Source organism: Sceloporus occidentalis, unplaced genomic scaffold (genome assembly GCF_023333645.1).
Source record: "Sceloporus occidentalis isolate IW3139 unplaced genomic scaffold, rSceOcc1.0.p SCAF_19, whole genome shotgun sequence".
NCBI lineage: Eukaryota > Metazoa > Chordata > Lepidosauria > Squamata > Phrynosomatidae > Sceloporus > Sceloporus occidentalis.
Genome location: NW_028316999.1, coordinates 3,810,756 through 3,829,925, shown reverse-complemented (window position 1 = coordinate 3,829,925; position 19,170 = coordinate 3,810,756). Strand labels below are relative to the sequence as shown.

General features: G+C 37.2%; 1 protein-coding gene across 1 annotated transcript in view; it reads left to right on the top strand.

Annotated features, from left to right (window-relative positions):
• Window positions 1–18,930, top strand: part of LOC149302324 (CUB and sushi domain-containing protein 1-like) — a 589,437-nt gene extending 570,507 nt beyond the window's left edge. Inside the window, exons 62-70 of the mRNA XM_089482423.1 lie at window positions 6,027–6,100; window positions 8,353–8,464; window positions 11,422–11,601; window positions 12,456–12,500; window positions 14,118–14,279; window positions 14,907–15,019; window positions 15,128–15,215; window positions 18,308–18,437; window positions 18,771–18,930. Of these exons, the coding sequence (XP_089338549.1) occupies window positions 6,027–6,100; window positions 8,353–8,464; window positions 11,422–11,601; window positions 12,456–12,500; window positions 14,118–14,279; window positions 14,907–15,019; window positions 15,128–15,215; window positions 18,308–18,437; window positions 18,771–18,930 (1,064 nt within the window). The remainder of the gene's footprint in view (window positions 1–6,026; window positions 6,101–8,352; window positions 8,465–11,421; window positions 11,602–12,455; window positions 12,501–14,117; window positions 14,280–14,906; window positions 15,020–15,127; window positions 15,216–18,307; window positions 18,438–18,770) is intronic.
• Window positions 18,931–19,170: the final 240 nt, after the last annotated feature.

The following is a 19,170-nucleotide window of genomic DNA, read 5'->3' as shown; positions in this document are numbered from 1 at the left end:
CTTTAACAAAGTGCAGTGTGAATTATCATAATTGGACTCTTTCACCAGCACATAAAGCACTGGATGCTTCTGCATTTTAAAGTAGGATTTACTCTAGACTGGGAACCAAGGTACATATCCCTTTGTCTTCTTCAGGGAATAACAATCTCTAGGAGACAAAGTTTAAAAATTCTACCTGCAGGCAACCAGCAGGGCTCCTGTGGACAGAAGGCATATGGTTTATGTAGAGTTAGAATTACAGAATTGCTTTTCATGATTTCTCCTCATTATTATATGATCTTTCCATTCATTTGTATTTCTGTGCTTTGCACTATGGCACACAGACAGACAAAACAAAGACAGTATTCTACGATTTGTTATGGTTTTTTTTTATGGTAATACAATATGTAAATGACACTTAAAACAATGTGGAGACAATAAACTGTTTATTTTAAATCAAGAGAAATGCAAAGTAATTGTTTGGTATTGCATCTGGTATGATTTCAGGTGTGTCAGTAAACTTGTCAATAAGTCCACAGAAGAAGATATTTCTTCTTTTTAGAAACAGGAACTGTCAGTTACAGAAGGGACCATTACTGAGGTTAATGATAATAAAATTAAAAATGTCAAGACAGCTGGGACCTGTTTTTATAAAAAAAAAAAAAAATTACCATTGGTGAGGTAAATGATGCATTGCTGAAATAGCTGATTTTGTTTCAGTGCTGTTCCCCCTAGATGTTTTTTTCCCAACTTTCCAAAATACTTAAATTGTTATGTACAAACTACTCTTGTATGCTTGTAAACTCATTGCTGATCTAAAATAATGTACACATTTCTTTAGTTTCTTACTATTTCCTGCTCTGTTCTGTTTACCTGCCTGATTTCTGACATCACATAAGGAACATTTGCTTGATGTATTATGAGGAAACCTTGGTAAAGCATCTTTATTACATAGTTTGCCTTGGAAGAGTTAAATCATTTATTTTGTAGGAACTGTTTCACTATATTAATACTCACAAGAAAGTATGATTCAAAGAATTGTGAATTCATCCGAAATACCATGAAACTAGGTTGTTGCTGGCTTGAGAAAGGTTGTTTGATCATGCATCCACATTACTCTTGTATGTTAATAATTAGCCTCACAAAAGCATTTGTAACATACAGTACATATGCTGTGCCTCTGTGTTTGCGCACAGAAGAAATCTGGAAGATTTATTTGAATTATAATATTTTACTTTTGTTCTAGAGTTGTAGAATGTAATAATTATAAGAAGAAAGCAATTGATTATTTTGCGTATGTTCAGCACTATTGTTTTTGTCTGTGTGGAAATACCTAATTATAACTTATTATTTACATACTATGGCTTCGGCCTGTAATGTAACTTTATCTGTCTCTCTTAGAGGTGAAAGCATAATGGGTTCTGCAGGCATTTCCTTAGATCAGGGGGAAAAGATCAGGGGAAAAAGTTTTCATCTAGCTATACCTGTGTTTCATCCCTCACCTAAATCTACTGTATACCCCCTAGGCTCCCATACCCATTGAGCTAAACTGAGCCAAGCTTTCGCCTAGCTCAAACCAACATCAGCGGGCCCAGCTATAGTCGGGCTTAAATTGAAGTTTACGAATAAAATGGATTTGATGAAATGTGCCGATACAGTCAGTCAACCACATCCATGGTGTTGTGGCAAGAATTTTTGAGGTGCAGAATGCATTAAGCTTCTCAAAGTTGCAATATCTTGGATAATTATTTGCTATGATGATTCCCCTGATAATATCAGGTCCACCAACAGCTGAGTAACTTATTTTTCAAGGCACTGTTTTCCCACAAGTGTCATTAATTTATTATAGTTATGTTTCCTGTAATTAGCATGTAACTAATCCTTACATTTAATGCAATGCTAAGCAATATGGTAATTATTACCCTAAAGATCTGTTGAGATTCATACCTCTAACAAAACATTATAAGAATACATTATTAATTACATTAAAACAGGTTATTTTCCATCAAAATATAGATGCTGTGAGTGTGGGTAGGGATGTAGTTGTGAACTTTCTGCATTTTCCCTAGAGGCCCTAGATATCAGAGCTGACTAAGCGTGGTGTTTGGCCATCACACATTCTGTAATGTAACATAAGTTGACCCCACTCCATTGAACAGAAAAGTACTCTTTACCCTGGACTTCCCCCTTCTGGCTTTGTTTTTGGGTCAAGCATTCTGAGAATTCAGAGGTATAATAATGCTGAAAAGAGGATTCTGGTGTAAAGTTTGAAAATTGGACCCATTACCATAGTAACCAAGTGAATAGTCAGTCCAATCAGAAGTTGATAAGACTATGTTTGAAACGTCAAGCTAAGATTACTTTTTACACATAACCCCATGTTTCTGTGCCTGCCCTATAGTGAGGGATGACTGTAGAATCCTATTTTTGCAATACATAATATAAGAGAAATTGATATAGTCAGATTAGCCCAACAGAAAATGAAGTCTTTAAATTGATACATTTAATTGGACCAACCAAAAAAAAAAATCAAGTTGTGTTTTTGTACAAAATCAAAACCTTGGTAGAAAGGAGTTGATATTGTTGGCTTCACTTCACTGAAAATCTAAGCTTTTTTATATGCAGTTATTTAGAACAGTTTTGACAGAGATTTCCAGTTGGTTTGACTGTATAAATGTATTGTTTTCTTGTTTAATCCATAATGTAAGTAAGCTGTCTCCAATGCTGTGGCACATATGGTTGCTGTACAAAGCCATCTATTCTGTTTTAATCATGTGAATGGCACGGCATACAGAGCATTGTCTTTGTGCTTTATAACACTTTGGTTGAATTGCTGAAGTAAATAGATAGCCAGTGACAAGTAACAGATGCATGCACTGCAAAGGCTCACAACCTCTTAATATTAGTGACATTGCCCACATTATCTTTAGTTTCATTTGAATCTTTAAAACATTTTATTTCTTAAATAGCGTAAGTCCTGTCATTAAAGTGGTATGCATATGTCTTTTTCTATTTCTCCCTCTCTTCCCCTTTCCTCTGTTACTTCTCTCTTTTTATGTGTAGACATATTATATGTGTTTGTATATGTTTTATCTTTCTCCTTTACTCTCTCTCCTATATATATATATATATATATATATATATATATATATATATATATATATATATACACACATTTATGGGGTCAAGTCCTGATGTTGCAAAAAGGCCTGGCTCGCAATCTCTGTTTCAGTTTATCCCAAAGGTGTTCGATGGGGTTGAGGTCACGGTTCTGTCCATGCCAGTCAAGTTCTTCCATACCAAACTGATCCAAAATGTCTTGGTATGTGCCTTTCAGCATCCGAAGACAATTTGGACAATGGTATGCTTCCCACTTTGTGGGAACACTTTGGGGAAGACCCTATTCTGTTCCAGCATAACTGCCTCAATGCACAAAGCATAAAGACATGGTTGGATGAGTTTGGTTCCTCTTCCTGCACTGGCAACACTGCAACCACCACCATTATAATCATTACAACTACAATTATGGAAAAAAGAACAAAAAACTCTAATACCACTGCTACCTCGTATGGCGCGCAACTTGTTGTGGGAGCATTTTGAGACTATGAGAGATGGGTGCAGTGCAAGTTGTGTCATAAGGTAGTGAGCAGGGGTAAGGTGAACGAACATTTCACCAATTCTGGGATGAATCAACACCTACGTACGTAACACAGTGCAGCTTTTCTACTGGGGGAAATTCACAGCAGCCACCACCAGGAGCAGCAGCTGCCATAGCAAAGGGCATGGTGAGTCCTTAGCCCTCTTGAGGAGTGTGACTGATTCCTAGAGACAGGTAGGGCACACACAGCCACTGCACCAGCCTACCCTAGAACACTTTGGGGCTTTCCATTTAAGGGACATGTCAAAGCAGCAGTCAAATAAGGTGACAAGTCTGCTTGGTGAGGTTGTAGCTGTTAGATGTGTTTCCTTCTCCATAATTGAGGGCAAGACCTTCAGGCAGCTGCTAGAGGCTCTCGCTCCCCACTACCACCTCCCCTGTCGCACCACTTTCAGCAGGAATGTAGTAGATGGCACACTGGTGGCTGCCAAATATTTGGAGGACAAGGACCGGACCACTGTAGCCAGCGTAGGAAAAGGCACGCCAGGTGAAAGGAGGAGTCGAACAGGAGCATAAGGGCAGCAGGGTTACAGATCCTTCCTACTTCATTCTGATGTTATGGACGAGTAGCAAACATGAGCTCACATTTTAGCAGCTATGAAGATGTTGGTGCAGTGGATTGGACCACAGGCAGGCACCGCAGTAGAAAAGGGAATGTTGGTTACTGATGGGGCAGCAAATATGGCTTGTTAGAGATGGATACTTTACTTGTTAGAGATGGATACTCTAAGTCAGGGGTTCTCAAACTGCGGCCCTCCAGCTGCTGCAGGACTACATCTCCCATACTCCTCAGCCAGCCCTTTAGCTGAAGGAGCATTATGGGAGATGTAGTCCTGCAGCAGCTGGAGGGCCGCAGTTTGAGAACCCCTGCTCTAAGTAGTTACTTTATTGGATACTTTATTGGTTTGCGTAGGGCAGTACATATACCACACCTGGAGGTAAGGACAGCTATTCCAACTGACAGGCAGTGTAGGCTTTTGAATCTGATTGAAAACCGCTGTAAGATTGCTGGGCACTTTCAACACAGCATTAAGGCAGCAAGCAACCGAGGGAGGAGCAGAAGAAGACAGCCCTACCACACCACCGACATCAGGATGTAGTCACCGGCAGGAACTCCACCTTGGACATAATGAAGCAGATCCTAGAGCAGCAGCTGGATTTTTACTCCATGTCATCTGGGCAGAGCACTGGGGTGCCCAGAACACTTCCACTTTGGACCCGGTCACCCCCATACTTACCTTCCTTGAACAACAGATGCATGACTTGCTGGAACAAAATGAGGTCTTCTCAGGGGATTACAAGTGGAGGTTGCAAAGCTGATCAGTAGGCTGGAGCTAAAAGGTCACATGCAAGTGATCAGGGACACCTCAGAGAACATGCTGACCACCCTCTTTGACCCATGGGTTAAGAGAAAGTTGGCCCTTAAAAATAGTTTTGAAAGTTGCAGAAACATGCATGTCTATAGGGTGCAGGAGATGCAGCACAAAGGGGGCATACTAAGTGGAGAGCTGCAGGAGCTGGAAATAGAAATTCCCAGCAGCAGTGGCGGTAGTTCCAGCCACATGTCCCATTCACAGTACCTTGCACCCATGCAGAGCAGCTGCACTAGACCCACTCATTTGAATAGCGGCCTTTGATACTTTGGTGGGTACTAGTACTACCCAAGCTCCACAAAGTAGTGCCTCTGAAATTGTGAATGCCTACCTTGAGAAACTGCTTCCTGGTACTGAGCCTCTGTTATTGGGATTCAAAAGCTGTTGCTTTCATGCCCACCTACCAATGTTCAAAATGAGAGGGTGTTCTCTGTGACTGGCGACATACTCAACCCCCAGAGAACACAGCCCTCCCCACACCTTCCTAAATTAGGTTACCCAACATTCAATATTCAAACTAGCGAGTGAAGTCTAGTGCTGCTTCTCTGTTTCCTTCCTTAGTCTGAGTGATATTTTTTTCTACTCCTACTCCATGTGTATAGAACTTTTTCCAGTGTCTGCCTGCACAAATGCTTCTGCTTACTCTGGGGGAACTGATTTTAAAAAAAAAATCTATAATAAATGGTGAGTCCAGAAGGTTTCAGGGACCTCTCCCTTTGAGAATGCCCCCAAGTGTCATTCTGAACATGTGTGCTTATTATTTCTTGTTGCTGTTATCTAAACCTCTTGTTACAGATCAGTGCATGTGTACTTTAATATTACAATATTTCATGGTTTTTATGTATATTTAATATTTAACTGATTGCTACACATATGATTATTGGCAGATAAAATGACCTATCCACCAGATCATTAATGTTATTTTGATGAAAGGCTTTAAACTGTGCTGGAAACTGAAATGACTGACAGTTTTCATAAAAACCCTGTCTTATGTTCAAATGTTATGTGCATTTCAGATCCAGCTCATAATACTTGCACAGACCCTGGTACTCCACATTATGGTATGCAGAACAGCTCCAAGGCTTATGAGGTAAAAAAAAATGTGCTTAAAATGTCACTGTGACATCAAGTATAATATGTTTCCCTGTTTTTACTGTAATCAAAATTGAATTTGATTTGTATTTGTGATAAATGCCAACCTAGTTAAGATCTAAGAGAAATATAATCATAAGTATATATATATATATATATATATATATATATATATATATATATATATATATATATATATATATATATATATATATATACTTATGATTATATTTCTCTTAGATCTTAACTAGGTTGGCATTTATCACAAATACAAATAACATATATATATATATATATACACACAGTGGATATAAAAAGTCTACGCACTCCTGTTAAAATGCCAGGTTCTTGTGATTTTAAAGAATGAGACAAAGATAAATCTTGTACCTTTAACTCTTGAAGCAGGAAGATCATGATCTCCCCAGGCCAAGTTCCGCCGTCAGATGTTAAAGCTACGGATTTCCGCTCCCGGTATCTACATAGCATCTCAGGAGTTAACAGGAGCAGAAATCCGTAGGTTCGCTGTCACAAGTTAAAGCGCCACAAGAGAAACTCTATTGGTCACCGGCAGGGGCCTTCTCTAGCATCAACCAATCGCTCGCACGGACCTTTTACGTCTGACGGCGAACCTACGGATTTCCGCTTCTGTTAACCCCTGTGATGCTGCGTAGATAATGTAGGCTAGATGGGGAAGGGACCAGGGAAATTAGTAAACAAAGATGAAGATTTGTGTTGTGTGTGTTCGTATACATTTTGCCGCCGCCATGTTAATTTCTTCGGTATTTGAGCTGAACAACGAAAACGCACCCTTCGTTTTAGTTTTAATGTTTGCCAGAATACAAATGCACAAGTCTAGTTATTACTGCTAAAATGGTTCCACAAGCGATTGAATCATAAGGTATACTTAGTTTTTCACACATAGCTTCTCCATTTTGGCTTTATTTTTGTTAACCTAATTTTTCAACCTGCCAATGAATAGATGCTTTTTATTATGTCCTGATATGTAAAACCATCAAATTCAAAGTGGATGTACTTTATTTTTCACACGACTGTATGTGTATATATATATATATATATATATATATATATATATATATATATATATATATATATATATATATATATATAAAACAAACAAATAAATGTTAATCTGATCAAATGCTGTTGTGCATAGAAATCCATTATATACAAAATTAGGTGAATGTTGTCATAAAAGCTGCAACAGATTATACCATAATATTTTTCTTAAGTGCATTTGAAAACATGATGCCATGCATGTTATATATTGAGCGGTGATTCAAATGCAAAAAAAAGTGATTTTATTAGAAAAGTGAGATTTTCTTGTTGATATCCGCATATTCCTATAAAACACTGTGATCTTCAAGTAACCCAGCGGGGTCATGTTATGCAGGTAGCAGAATGACAGCAGTGTCAGTGAAGACATGGCTCTGTCTGCGTTATTGTATGATTTTATGTGGATGTGTTAGTATATGGTGTTAGCATGTGTAAGTGTGTATGTGTTATTATATAGTGTTAAAATATATGCTAGCCTATGGTGTTAACACAGTTCTTGTGTCAGTTTTTGGTAAGTGGTGCGAGAGAGAGGAGCTAAGGCAATAGTGTGTGTGTGTGTAAGGGTATTTTGTTCAATCTAATTTGATTTGTCCTCTAAAAATTGGTGGAAGATAGCCCTTTCCTGCCTGTGGAAACCCCCACAAGAAAACCAAATGTGGTCTTGCCATATGTAAAAAAAATGCTTAGAAGAAACTGAGAGAGGTTGCCATCCCGGTTGCTCAGGCATTGGCTCTAGCATATTTGAGATGGCTTGATCTGGGAATAAAGGAAGAATAGTTTTAAAAAATATATGATAAATGGTGTTTCATCCCTAATCACACTCAAAACAGACAAGTTTATAGAATAAAAAATATAAATTTGCATACAAAATGAATGGAATATAAAAAAAGCAATGTCTGAGTTAAGGTTTGTTGATATGTATCTTAGCATGGTTTCTGCTTTAGAAAAGAAAGCAAAACAAAAAACTATTCTAACTTGCTGTGTTGTTTTCATTTTCTTCTTGAATACATTTACAGAGTAAAAATAGTGTTTTGACTTACATTTTCTGTGCCTGGCAAAAAAAGCTACCTTTCTGATTCATTTATTATATACATCTGATTATCATTTAAATAGCTATTTCCAGTTATATTTCCTGCTAGGGCTTATGCATACTTTTGATATTTTTGCCTTTTGAAGATTGGAAGTACTGTCTTCTTCAGATGTCGGAAAGGCTACCACATCCAAGGTTCAACCACACGTATTTGTCTTGCTAATTTAACCTGGAGTGGAATTCAACCAGAATGCATTCGTAAGTGGTATTATATTTTGTGTAAATGAAGATCTATTCAATTTTAATATGCTACAATCTCATTATCTTTTTAAAAAAAGATGGGGATAAGTAACTCTTTAAAAAAAACTTGCTTCAGTTTTCTTCTATTATATTGCCATATGGACATGAATCTTGAATATAACACAACATGGAGACTCTTTATAAAAGCTATTTCAGCATAATTTGTTTATGTGGATAAACAACACTCCTATGTGCTCTGTACAACAATGCTGTGAACCATATATTCAGTGTACTGATCTTCCAATCTTGCCAAACTTCACTTCTAGGCATTTTACCTATTAAGCTTCACCTAGAGGATGTGACATGGTGTGTATATATACACCGATCAGCCATAACATTATGACCACTGACAAGTGAAATGAATAACACTGATAATCTTGTTATCATGGCACCTGATGGGTGAGATGTACCAAATGTAAAAGGGGCCTTATGTGCAGTCGATCAGATTATAATTAATTATATCATATGTGGTATCAAGACAAAGGACTGTGTTTCCTCTGAAACCAGTAAGCGGTAATTGAAATATACAATGGCAAAAATTGCCTGGTTTTCTGCATTAATTGTTTATAAAATGTGATCTGATCAACTTTTTAAGTCACAAGTATAGACAAACACAATGTGCTTACGCTAGTAACAAACAGGCAGAATGTTTCATGTCGTTATTGAACACATTCATTAAACTTTCACCATGGTGCTGGAAATAGTAAGTGAGCTCTTGGATTTAATAACTAGCTGAAATGTATTTAGCAGCAATAACCTCAAACAAGCACTTCTGGTAGCTGTGGGTCAGACCTACACAATGTTCAGGAGAAATTATAGATCATTCTTACTTACAGAACTGCTTAAGCACAGCCATATTCCTAGGATGTCTGGTATGAACAACTCTCTTGAGGTTATTCCACAGCATTTCTAATGGTTTATGGCCTGAACTCTGAATGGGCCACTTCAAAAGGCAGATTTTCTTTTTTGCAAACCATTGTGTAAATTTACATTTATTTGATGTTTAAGATCATTGTCCTGGTGCATTGCATAACTTCTACTGAGCTTCAGGTGGGAATTCATTGCCCCTCAATGATTGCAAGCTGTCCAGGGCATAAGGCAGCAAAGCAGCCCTTATTAATAATGCTCCATCCACTTCACTATTAAGATTATGTTTTCATGTGGCTATGTGGTGACTTTTTTTACGCTAGATGTAGTGCTATATACACTTTCACTCACATTCTCTCACACTCATACTCGCTCTCTCAAACTCTTGTTTACTGTCATTCTCTCTTTTTCTCACACTGTCTTTTCCCTACCTTCTCTGCCGTCCACTTTCGCTTCTGATGACCACTTCCAAATCTTTTTGTTTTTCATCTTCTATATTCTCTCTTTTATCGTCATTTATCTTCTCTCTTCTATCTTTGTCTGCGTCTCCGCGGCCTTAACCTGGTGCGAAAATGGAGGCGCTTCCGGTGACATCCTCTCACACCTAATCCTTAGTTCAGCTTAGTGTGCCGCCATTTTGGCAGAAGTTCACCTTAGTGCACCGCCATTTGGCAGAAGTTCAAGAAGATGAAGAACAAGAAGACATGAAAGCAGATGTGGTCGAACGTAATGTGTTCCCCAAAAACAAACTGAAAAATGTGTCAGAATCATTTTTGGCCCATTTGCAAATGTTTATAGCAAACTAATGAAGAGAAATGTTAACTGGTTCCAATAAATTCGTCAATCCTTCTTTTTCCAGAGGTATCTTGCCTGGGTGCAGACTTCTAGGCAGAGTAGCTACAGTCCTAAATTGTCTCCATTTACAAATAATTTGTCAATTGTGGACAATAAATATGTAAACTCTTTGAGATTACTTTGTAACCCTTTTTAGCTTTATGTAAATCAACAATTGTAGGTCTTCTGAGATTCCCTTTTTTGTGAAGCATTGTTCACATTAGCAAATCCTTCTTGAAAATAGCTAAATGTAGCTCTAAAACACACCTCCAACCCTGTTTCATAGATTGGACTCCACGTTTACTAACTCCTGACTCCAATTAGATTTTGTTGAAGTAATTAGCCTTTGAATGATGTATTCAATATGGACAAGAAAAAAACACCAATTTATTTTGCGTTATTTAGTTAAAATAGATTGTGTTTCTTTATTATTGTAACTTAGATGAAGATCATAGCATATTTTAAGACACATGTATACATAAATGAGGGCATTTCCAAAGAGTTCACTTACGTTTTCTTGCCACTGTGTATATATATCACATTCAAATCACAATCATGTGCATGGGTTAAGCGTAAAGATATCTTAAATCTAAGATGAGATCAAGGTAAAATAGGCAGACTAGATGGGTCTGATGGTTCGTATCTGCAATCAAATTATATCTTTCTATGTTTCTATGATAAAAGATCAGTTATAAACTACAGAGTTATATGTGAATGGATAATACAGTAAACAGCTACTTTTTTGGAAGTCACCTACTTGATTACCATGATAAAGAAATATGCATCAACCAAATCAGCAGGAAATCACGCTGCTGACCACTAGTGATATAGCTGGTCATGGTAACATGCCTGACCAACAGCTAACAATTCTTAAAAACCATAGATGTAACGTAATATGAAAATATAGAAGACTCTAATGACAACCACCATCACTGTACTCACATACTGCTGATTAGCCTAGTACAGTAACCTTTCACCTATTAGTTATGAGATGTATTTATTTTTTATAAGAACATTTTTTATTGAAGAGAGAGAGATCACAATATAGTGATTAGAATGTTTGTTATGATGGAACGGTAGTTTTTGTAAATAAAAAAATGTATAAATAATAGTCTAGTTTCAACTATTTATGTATGTTTCATTGTTATTTGTGTTTGTATCACAATTTGTATTGACATTTTACATTTAATCAATTATTTTTCTAAAATTTTCAGCTCATGCATGCAGGCAGCCAGAAACTCCTGGTCATGCAGACATGAGAGCTATTGATCTGCCTACCTTAGGATATACACTAATTTATATCTGCCAACAAGGATATTACCTTGCTGGTGGATCTGAGCACAGGACTTGTAAAAGTGATATGAAGTGGACAGGAAAACCACCCATCTGCAAAAGTAAGTTTACAGGCAAAATGTAATGTAATAATGAAAGAGAAATTGCAATCATTTCCATTTGCAGTTCATTAAAATAATAATACTTTCTATACACTCTTTATTTGTTTCAGTATAGTATTTTATAGAAATAAGATAAGCCAACATTTTCTTGCTGTAAAAGAAAAGAATCCTAGTGATTAGAAACCAGTGGGCTTCAACTCCAATGCACTCAGCTTAAATGAGCTTGACATCCATAAATTGAAGAATATAATTTATTGTCATATATAATATGAACCTTAAATAGCTACAAATAGGGTAATTTTAGACATCCCTGAGCATGGGATTGGGGTGTGGAGGTATACCTGATCGAAATACCCCTGTCAGTTAATTTAATAGGTACTCACACTATTGTTTGGTTACAGGTATTAGATTAAAATGGGTTTTCAAAAATATTGTATTGTTCTATTTGTACAGTTCAGCATTTTAGATAATACCATATTTTCAGACCGGTTTGCCATGAGTTTGTATTCTAGCTAAGACACTCTGGTTAATAAGTCTGTAAAAGAAAGATTTAAGCTGAGATACAGACAATTAAACTAACATTCCACACAGTCCAAGGCACAAAGGTCACTGAAACAAAAAAAGGCTTCATCAAGTGTCAAATATATAAAACTGGCCCATGAATTTAGCATGAATCTAATAAAAAATTGCCAAAAAAGCAGGCCACCATTAAGCCAACATTCCCACTCTCCCCGCCCCCCTCTGTTGCACCTAAAGACTTGATGGTTTAGTTACATGGTTAGTCTGCCTATAGGTATAGAATATATGATTTTTAAATACTTTTCTGCTTTTGTAATGCTATTCTGCTTTTGCAGGCAAAGGACTCAGGGAACTTAATACAAAAGCTACAAAAACTCCAGGTTTGTTTATTTTTTCTTGTTAATGTTCATGTCATTTGCCTATTTCTCAATTGTACTGATTGGTTTAAAAACATCTACAGGCGAATTGTAGGATCAGCAGGATAAAGTAGACACTGCATAAGTTAATTCAACTAAAATCAAAGGGAGAATGGATAGCTGTCTCCATATAAAAAGTGTAGATTAATTCAGTGCAAATGTTCAAAAACTCTTTGTTGCAACACCCAGCTGGCAAGTTGGAGTCCCAATGGGAGCTCTTGCTAAGGAAGGCAAAATCATGGTGTGTTCACAGCTACCAAGAAAATCTGCCTTTTTGGCTCACTCTATTTATGTCATGTATTTATTAAGGACATTTATGAAGGCACTCATAATTGCCTCATTGGACTCAAAACCTGGCCACCTATAGCACTGATAGTTGCAATCAAATACTTCTTGTAGTTATTGATTAGCATCATGAAAGAATCCTCCATCGAGTAAGCATGGCTCAAGCGGTGGCTCTGTGGATCCCTGGAGCTTTGGAAATATATCTGTTACCCTTTCCAGATTGATGAGCAACAACAATTCTTTTCCAGAGGTTTTAGCCATGTATTTTAAACGTGGAATGAAGTGGAACCATTTGTGCTAACAATATGATGGCAAGGACAACGTCTGTTAGATATGGATTGAATGAGACCTCCCCAAAATCACGCCTGATCCATATAATCCATTTTATTGGGTTGAGTTTACTTTGATGTCATTTGTTTTACCTGACTCCCCAGGGCCGGCCCAAGGCAAAATGCCGCCTGGGGCGAATTTTAAAATGCCGCCCCCCCCCTTATCTACCCTTCCTCTCCGTCCGCCCCCCCTTGTACTTACCTTTCAGCAGTCCTGCGGCGAGTCTCCCTGTTCGGTCTCGGTGCCGGCTTGTAATGCTGAGCGCCGGAAATCTTCCGGCACTCAGCATTACAAGCCGGCACCGAGACCGAACAAGGAGACTTGCCGCAGAGGAGAGAGCGAGGGGCGCCGAGCGGGTACTGACAGCTTGGTAAGCGAAAACCACTCGGCGCCCCTTTCTCTCTTTCGCTTTTTTTAAAAAAAAAAAAAGGGCTTGGGGCGGCAAAGTGCCGCCCCTTCAAAAGTGCCGCCTGGAGCGGTTGCCCCACTTGGCTCCATTGTCGGGCCGGCCCTGTGACTCCCTGTATGTATTACTAAAACCTACAAAATTATCTGACTAAAATCAATTTGAAAAATATACAACAATGCAGAAGACAACACAAATGTAGGCTTCTGTGATTTAAATGCCTGGCCCCATTTTCAGTCCCAACCTGACCAGGAATTTGGCATACACAGATCTCAAATGAAATTGTCAAGCTTTGCAGGTCATATAAAGCAGACAAAACAAACAAGCATAAAGCTTACTTGCCCTTTTCTTCTTTACTCCCTATAAGTGTCTGTAATCGTAAATCTTCCAATTTAATATACTATTAACACTTTGTCAAGCCCCCATGCTGTTTATGAATGACAACAATAAAGTTAGCACAATCATAAATTAATGATTTATAGACAGTACTTGATGTGTTGATTTAATATTAATTTTACTTTGCCTTCTGATAAATTAATAACTTTTTAATTTGTTTGCAGTTCCCTCGGATGTTTTTTTTATAAGTTCTGCATGGAAAGGATTTTATGAATATCATGGGAAGCAACATTCAGCAACCTTAACAGTAGACTGGTTCAACAATACCAGCAGCAAAGTGAATGGGACATTGTTGGATATTCACGGCAGTGAGATGAAATTATCAGGCAAGTCTAAATACAAGCACATCATTGGCAAATACACAAGAATACTGACTATTCAAGTATCAGTGTTTGTTAAATGTAGGCAAAAACATGTAGGCAATAATGATTAATAAAAAACTATTACTGGTTTAGTTCCAAATGACTAAAACTGATGCAGTTTTTATTAAGAAGTGTGATATTTTGTGAATTCCTAAAAGAAACATCCAGCCATCAAATGTACTTTAATGCATATTAAAGTTGAGAGGTCCCTTTAATTTTATGTGGTGTCTCCCTTGCAAATACATGGAGAGATTTTGCAGACTCCCAACTGCATATACATTTACTGTCTCCCCCAGCAATTTTGTGTGCATGAGATGTGTGGTCAAACGCATCTCGACACCATATTTCCCTGTACTCATTAATTTTAATCAGCCAACTCATGACCCAAAACATAAGACCACAGAGCTGCCATATCTCCCCAAGGTACATATGTTTTTTTCTTTTTTTTTTCAACTCTGAACAATGTATATGAAACTTAAGTGTTTCTTTTACTCAAAATGAATTATACTAGACAGTGTTGGTAGTGTGTAGACTGTCAAAGCTGTTTAGTTTTAAGAAAATGTGGACTCATTTCTTGTTGCATTTTCATAGGAGTTTACAAAAAAGAAGAAGCTCATTTGCTCTTGAAAGTTTTTCAAGTTAAAAAGCCTTCTGAAGTTTTAATCAAAAAGTTTGAAAATGAAAACTGGTCAATGGATGGGTTTGTAAGTACCTTTAATCAGCTGCTGGTGAATGAAAATTACTTTTGTGGGTATAAAGTTTTTTTTGAATATAAGCCTTTTATTAATTATTGTATTTATTTATTAATATAGGTGTCATCTGGGATAGAAGATGGTGTTTTTAACTACCAAGGCGATATACACAATAAAGATTTTGGCAAGTTTATATTTCAAAGACAAAGTAAGAATATGTTTGCATATTCCATGTTACTTTGGTACATTGCAATGTTCCATCCTGTTAAAATTGTCAACAGATTCTGAAATTACAACGTACAATTTTTTGCTAATGGGGCTTCGGTAAGATTATATTCACACACCCTCTACTTGTTCTGAATGTGCCACTCTCTTTCACATCCCCTCTTTCCATAACAGTGCAACTTACATACCCCATTTCTCCTCCACCCCCCCTCTTCTCAGACCACCCCTCATTTTTGACAAGTAGCGTATATTTCTGTGGTCTCCTGAAGATTTTATGTAGCACATTTACCATGGATCAATATTTTGCTTGGTGGTTTGTTTTCATTTTCCAGAGGAGTGAAATTTAATCTTGCATCCTTTGTAATAAATTGTCAAGATGTCTAATATCATGTCATGATGCTTGTTCTTAAAATGACAGGATAATTTACATCTTTACACATGTACAGCATGAACTCTATAAACTGAATTTCTGCCTCAGTTGTAACTATTGTTTGTATTCACATGAGTAGCAGGTTTTTGTAGATGCATATATGATTTGTCATTATCAGCACTGGTTTTACGTGAATGGTTTACACGAACATAGGTCACTTGTTTTTCTTATTTTATAACTTTCATACAATTCAGCTATGTTTCATGTTCACAAAGTTACAATTTTACTATGCTAAGGCTTGTTGCAATTACTCATATTCAGAATGTATTCATTTAACCCCTTATGGACAATGGGCGGTCCTTAAACCCATTGAAAACAATGCATTTTGAGCCCGTACATGTACGGGGTTAATAAAATGACAAAGATGAAATGTTTAAAGCAGCTATCACTTTTTCTCAAATCCTATATTAAAAGGCACTAAACCCACTTTATATGCATGCAATACGAATAGCTATCTAAGTCGGTGATTGTTATTGATTTCCAATTTTTTTTGGTCCATTCCTTTTTGGATTTAATTTCCTAAATTTTGGTTTGACCAACATTTGGGGGGGCTTTTTCCATCTGGAAACGAAATTCATTTTACTCATCTTCACTTACACTCTCTCACACTCTGTCTCACTTTCTCACACTCGCTCACACACATTTATTCAATCTCTCAATTCCTTGTCCCTGTCTCCTTTTCTGCTGCTCTGCTTCTTCTCTTGCCTCTTTTTTTTAATTTTATTTTCTCTTCCACTTCCCCCCGGTATCTGCTCCGTTATCCATGTACTTCTGTAAAAGGGTGGAGCCACTGCTCACACCCTTTCCCCCGATTGGAGGAACTAGGGAAAGGCTGTCCCCATAGTAAGTGTTGTTGCCCCGCCCCTTTTGCAGAAGTGCTGCAAGAGGCCAGAATATTGCAGATGAATTCACTGAGAAAGAAAAGTGCTTCTGGTGTGGGTGGAGGTTCAGGCCTTTTATTAAAGTATCTGGATAACAGAGCTGATTCCAGCGAGAAACAGATGTACAAAAGAGAAGGAGGCAAAAGAAATAACAGGGCTGCAAGACGACAGGGATATGGAAGCAGTCAGCCAAGGAGGTAGGGAGACATTTAGAGAGAGAGAGAGAGAGTGAGTGAGAGTGTGAGCGAAAGCGAGTGAGAGAGCAATGAAAGCAACAAAATGCAAACAAATATTCAGAGCTCTCTGATTCATTTTCGTTTGTTTCTTTGGGGTCCCTCATCGTTTTTGGACATTCGTACCCAATTGGCAAAATTTTGTTACAAAAATAAATTTGTACGAATCCAAATGCACAACTCTAATGAGTACTTGTGCATTTGGGGTATGGTTCAAATATTTTACCTAAGCATATCTTGAAAGAGGTATTTCCATTTTGTAAAAACATTTATAGTTAAAGTTTAAAGTAGTAAAAAAAGAATAGATTTGTTAAGGAAAAAAGAACGGTCAGTGTGGTCACAGTAGAAAATGAATGCATACTGAAGTATATCTTGTACAAAGCATTTGACGTCAGTCCAGCAAAAAGTGCTTATGAAGAGATAAAAATATTCATTTATAGCTATTTGCTATGAGCTATATGCCACTTAAATCAAGATTGGTAGACATTTTAGTGAAATTATCTTTTGGAGTGGAGCTGTGAATATATGACTATGGATTGCTTTATATTTAGTGTTTTAAAAGGTGCTGTTCCACCTATCCTGATGAATATTGCATTTTTATAACTGAATGCAGCATTCCAGTTGAATTCCCAAACCCTTTCCAGAAATAATTCTTAAATCGTGTAATTTTTCAGGCAATGGGGAACTAAGAAAGCTTCATAAGTTTATGTCTGTAAGCATTGTGCTGTTTCCTTTTCTAAAAGAGTTCCAGATTATGCATTATATAAAATTTCCAAGCAGCTGCATATTAGCCATTTGTGTGTTTTTGCTGTTATCTTTGCCCAATCAACTAAACACCCTGACTCTTTATCATACTGCCTGTGGTATAATAACAATAAAATGGCTAAATCTTAATCACTCATCCAGACACTCTTACTAATGAAAGTCTATAGAGGAATGCACATCATTAACATATGGAATTAGATCAATGTGGAGTTTGGGAAGGGAAAGTCACCAACTATATCACATGACTAACAACAACATCCTCCAGGTCTGCAGATAGTTGAGGTCTATTGGAACAAAATTAAATAAAACAGGCATTTAGTCAATGCTAACCTACATCAACGTATACAGTACCATATTTTATGATCAAGGAGAAAAATCTTTTTTTTTCCATCTGACTGGGCACAAACATTTTATTATCGTTAGTATTATTGTGCATATGTATCTCAAAAGTGTAATTGGTGCATGTTTAGGCTTTTCATTTAGAAATTATATGTATAATGTAGGGCTTTGTAGCTACACCATCTCTCACGAGAAACAAAGGGAGGCCCATGATCCTTGTCACCACTTAGGAAATACTAGATAACTCTTGCAACAGTTTGTATGCATCTCCCTTTTATACTAAAAACACAAGATTGTGAATAGGACAGTTTTCTATTGTTTATATTGTTTCCTTCTGTTATCACATTGGATTGCAACATGATGGCGCAATGCATAATACCTCATGCTCAAAGAAAAGTAACTCAACAATAAACATTTTGTGTTTTAGGTTCCCAGAATATTAATGACTCTTCCAATAACCACAACGGCACAAACAGCAGTTCTGTAGCAGCTGCAATCTTGGTACCATTTTTTGCCCTTATTCTGTCAGGGTTTGCCTTCTATCTTTATAAACACAGGTAACTGTAATCCGTTATTGTATCAGTATGTTAAATGTGCAGTTAAACATCATATTGTCTGTGTGTGTCTGCTTATGTGTATGTGTCCTGTATATGTTACTGCGTGTGTGTCTGTTAATGTGTATGTTTCTGGGTATGTGCAGTGACTGTCTGTGTCTGGATATGTTAGTGTGAGTGGGTATGTTAATTTGTGTATTTGTTAGCGTGCATCCATTCTTGGACCCAGACAGCACACTGTTTTGGGCTGGCACTGATCATCAACAATATCTTCTACGTGTGAATATTTGCATGTATAATATTCTGTGAAGTAACAGTAACGGTTCTATTTGGCAGAGCAAGACCCAAAGTACAATACAATGGATATGCAGGCCATGAAAACAGCAATGGACAAGCTTCATTTGAAAACCCTATGTATGATACAAACTTAAAACCCACAGAGGCAAAAGCTGTTAGATTTGACACAACATTAAACACAGTTTGTACAGTGGTATAGCCTTTGGTACCCAGAATGACTGAGTTATAGCCATACCTCTGACGGACAAGCAGAAATCCCATTGGTGCCCTAAACCAATATCTCTTCTATTTTTTGCAACACATGCATAAGAAATTACTGATTCAAATGAGTAAAGTATCTGAAGATCAAATGAAGAAGGTCCCATTGTTTTAGGTATGATTAAAACGCCTGGCTGCACCTGCTTACCATCAAGAAGCACTTCAGGAAGACTGCCAAGTC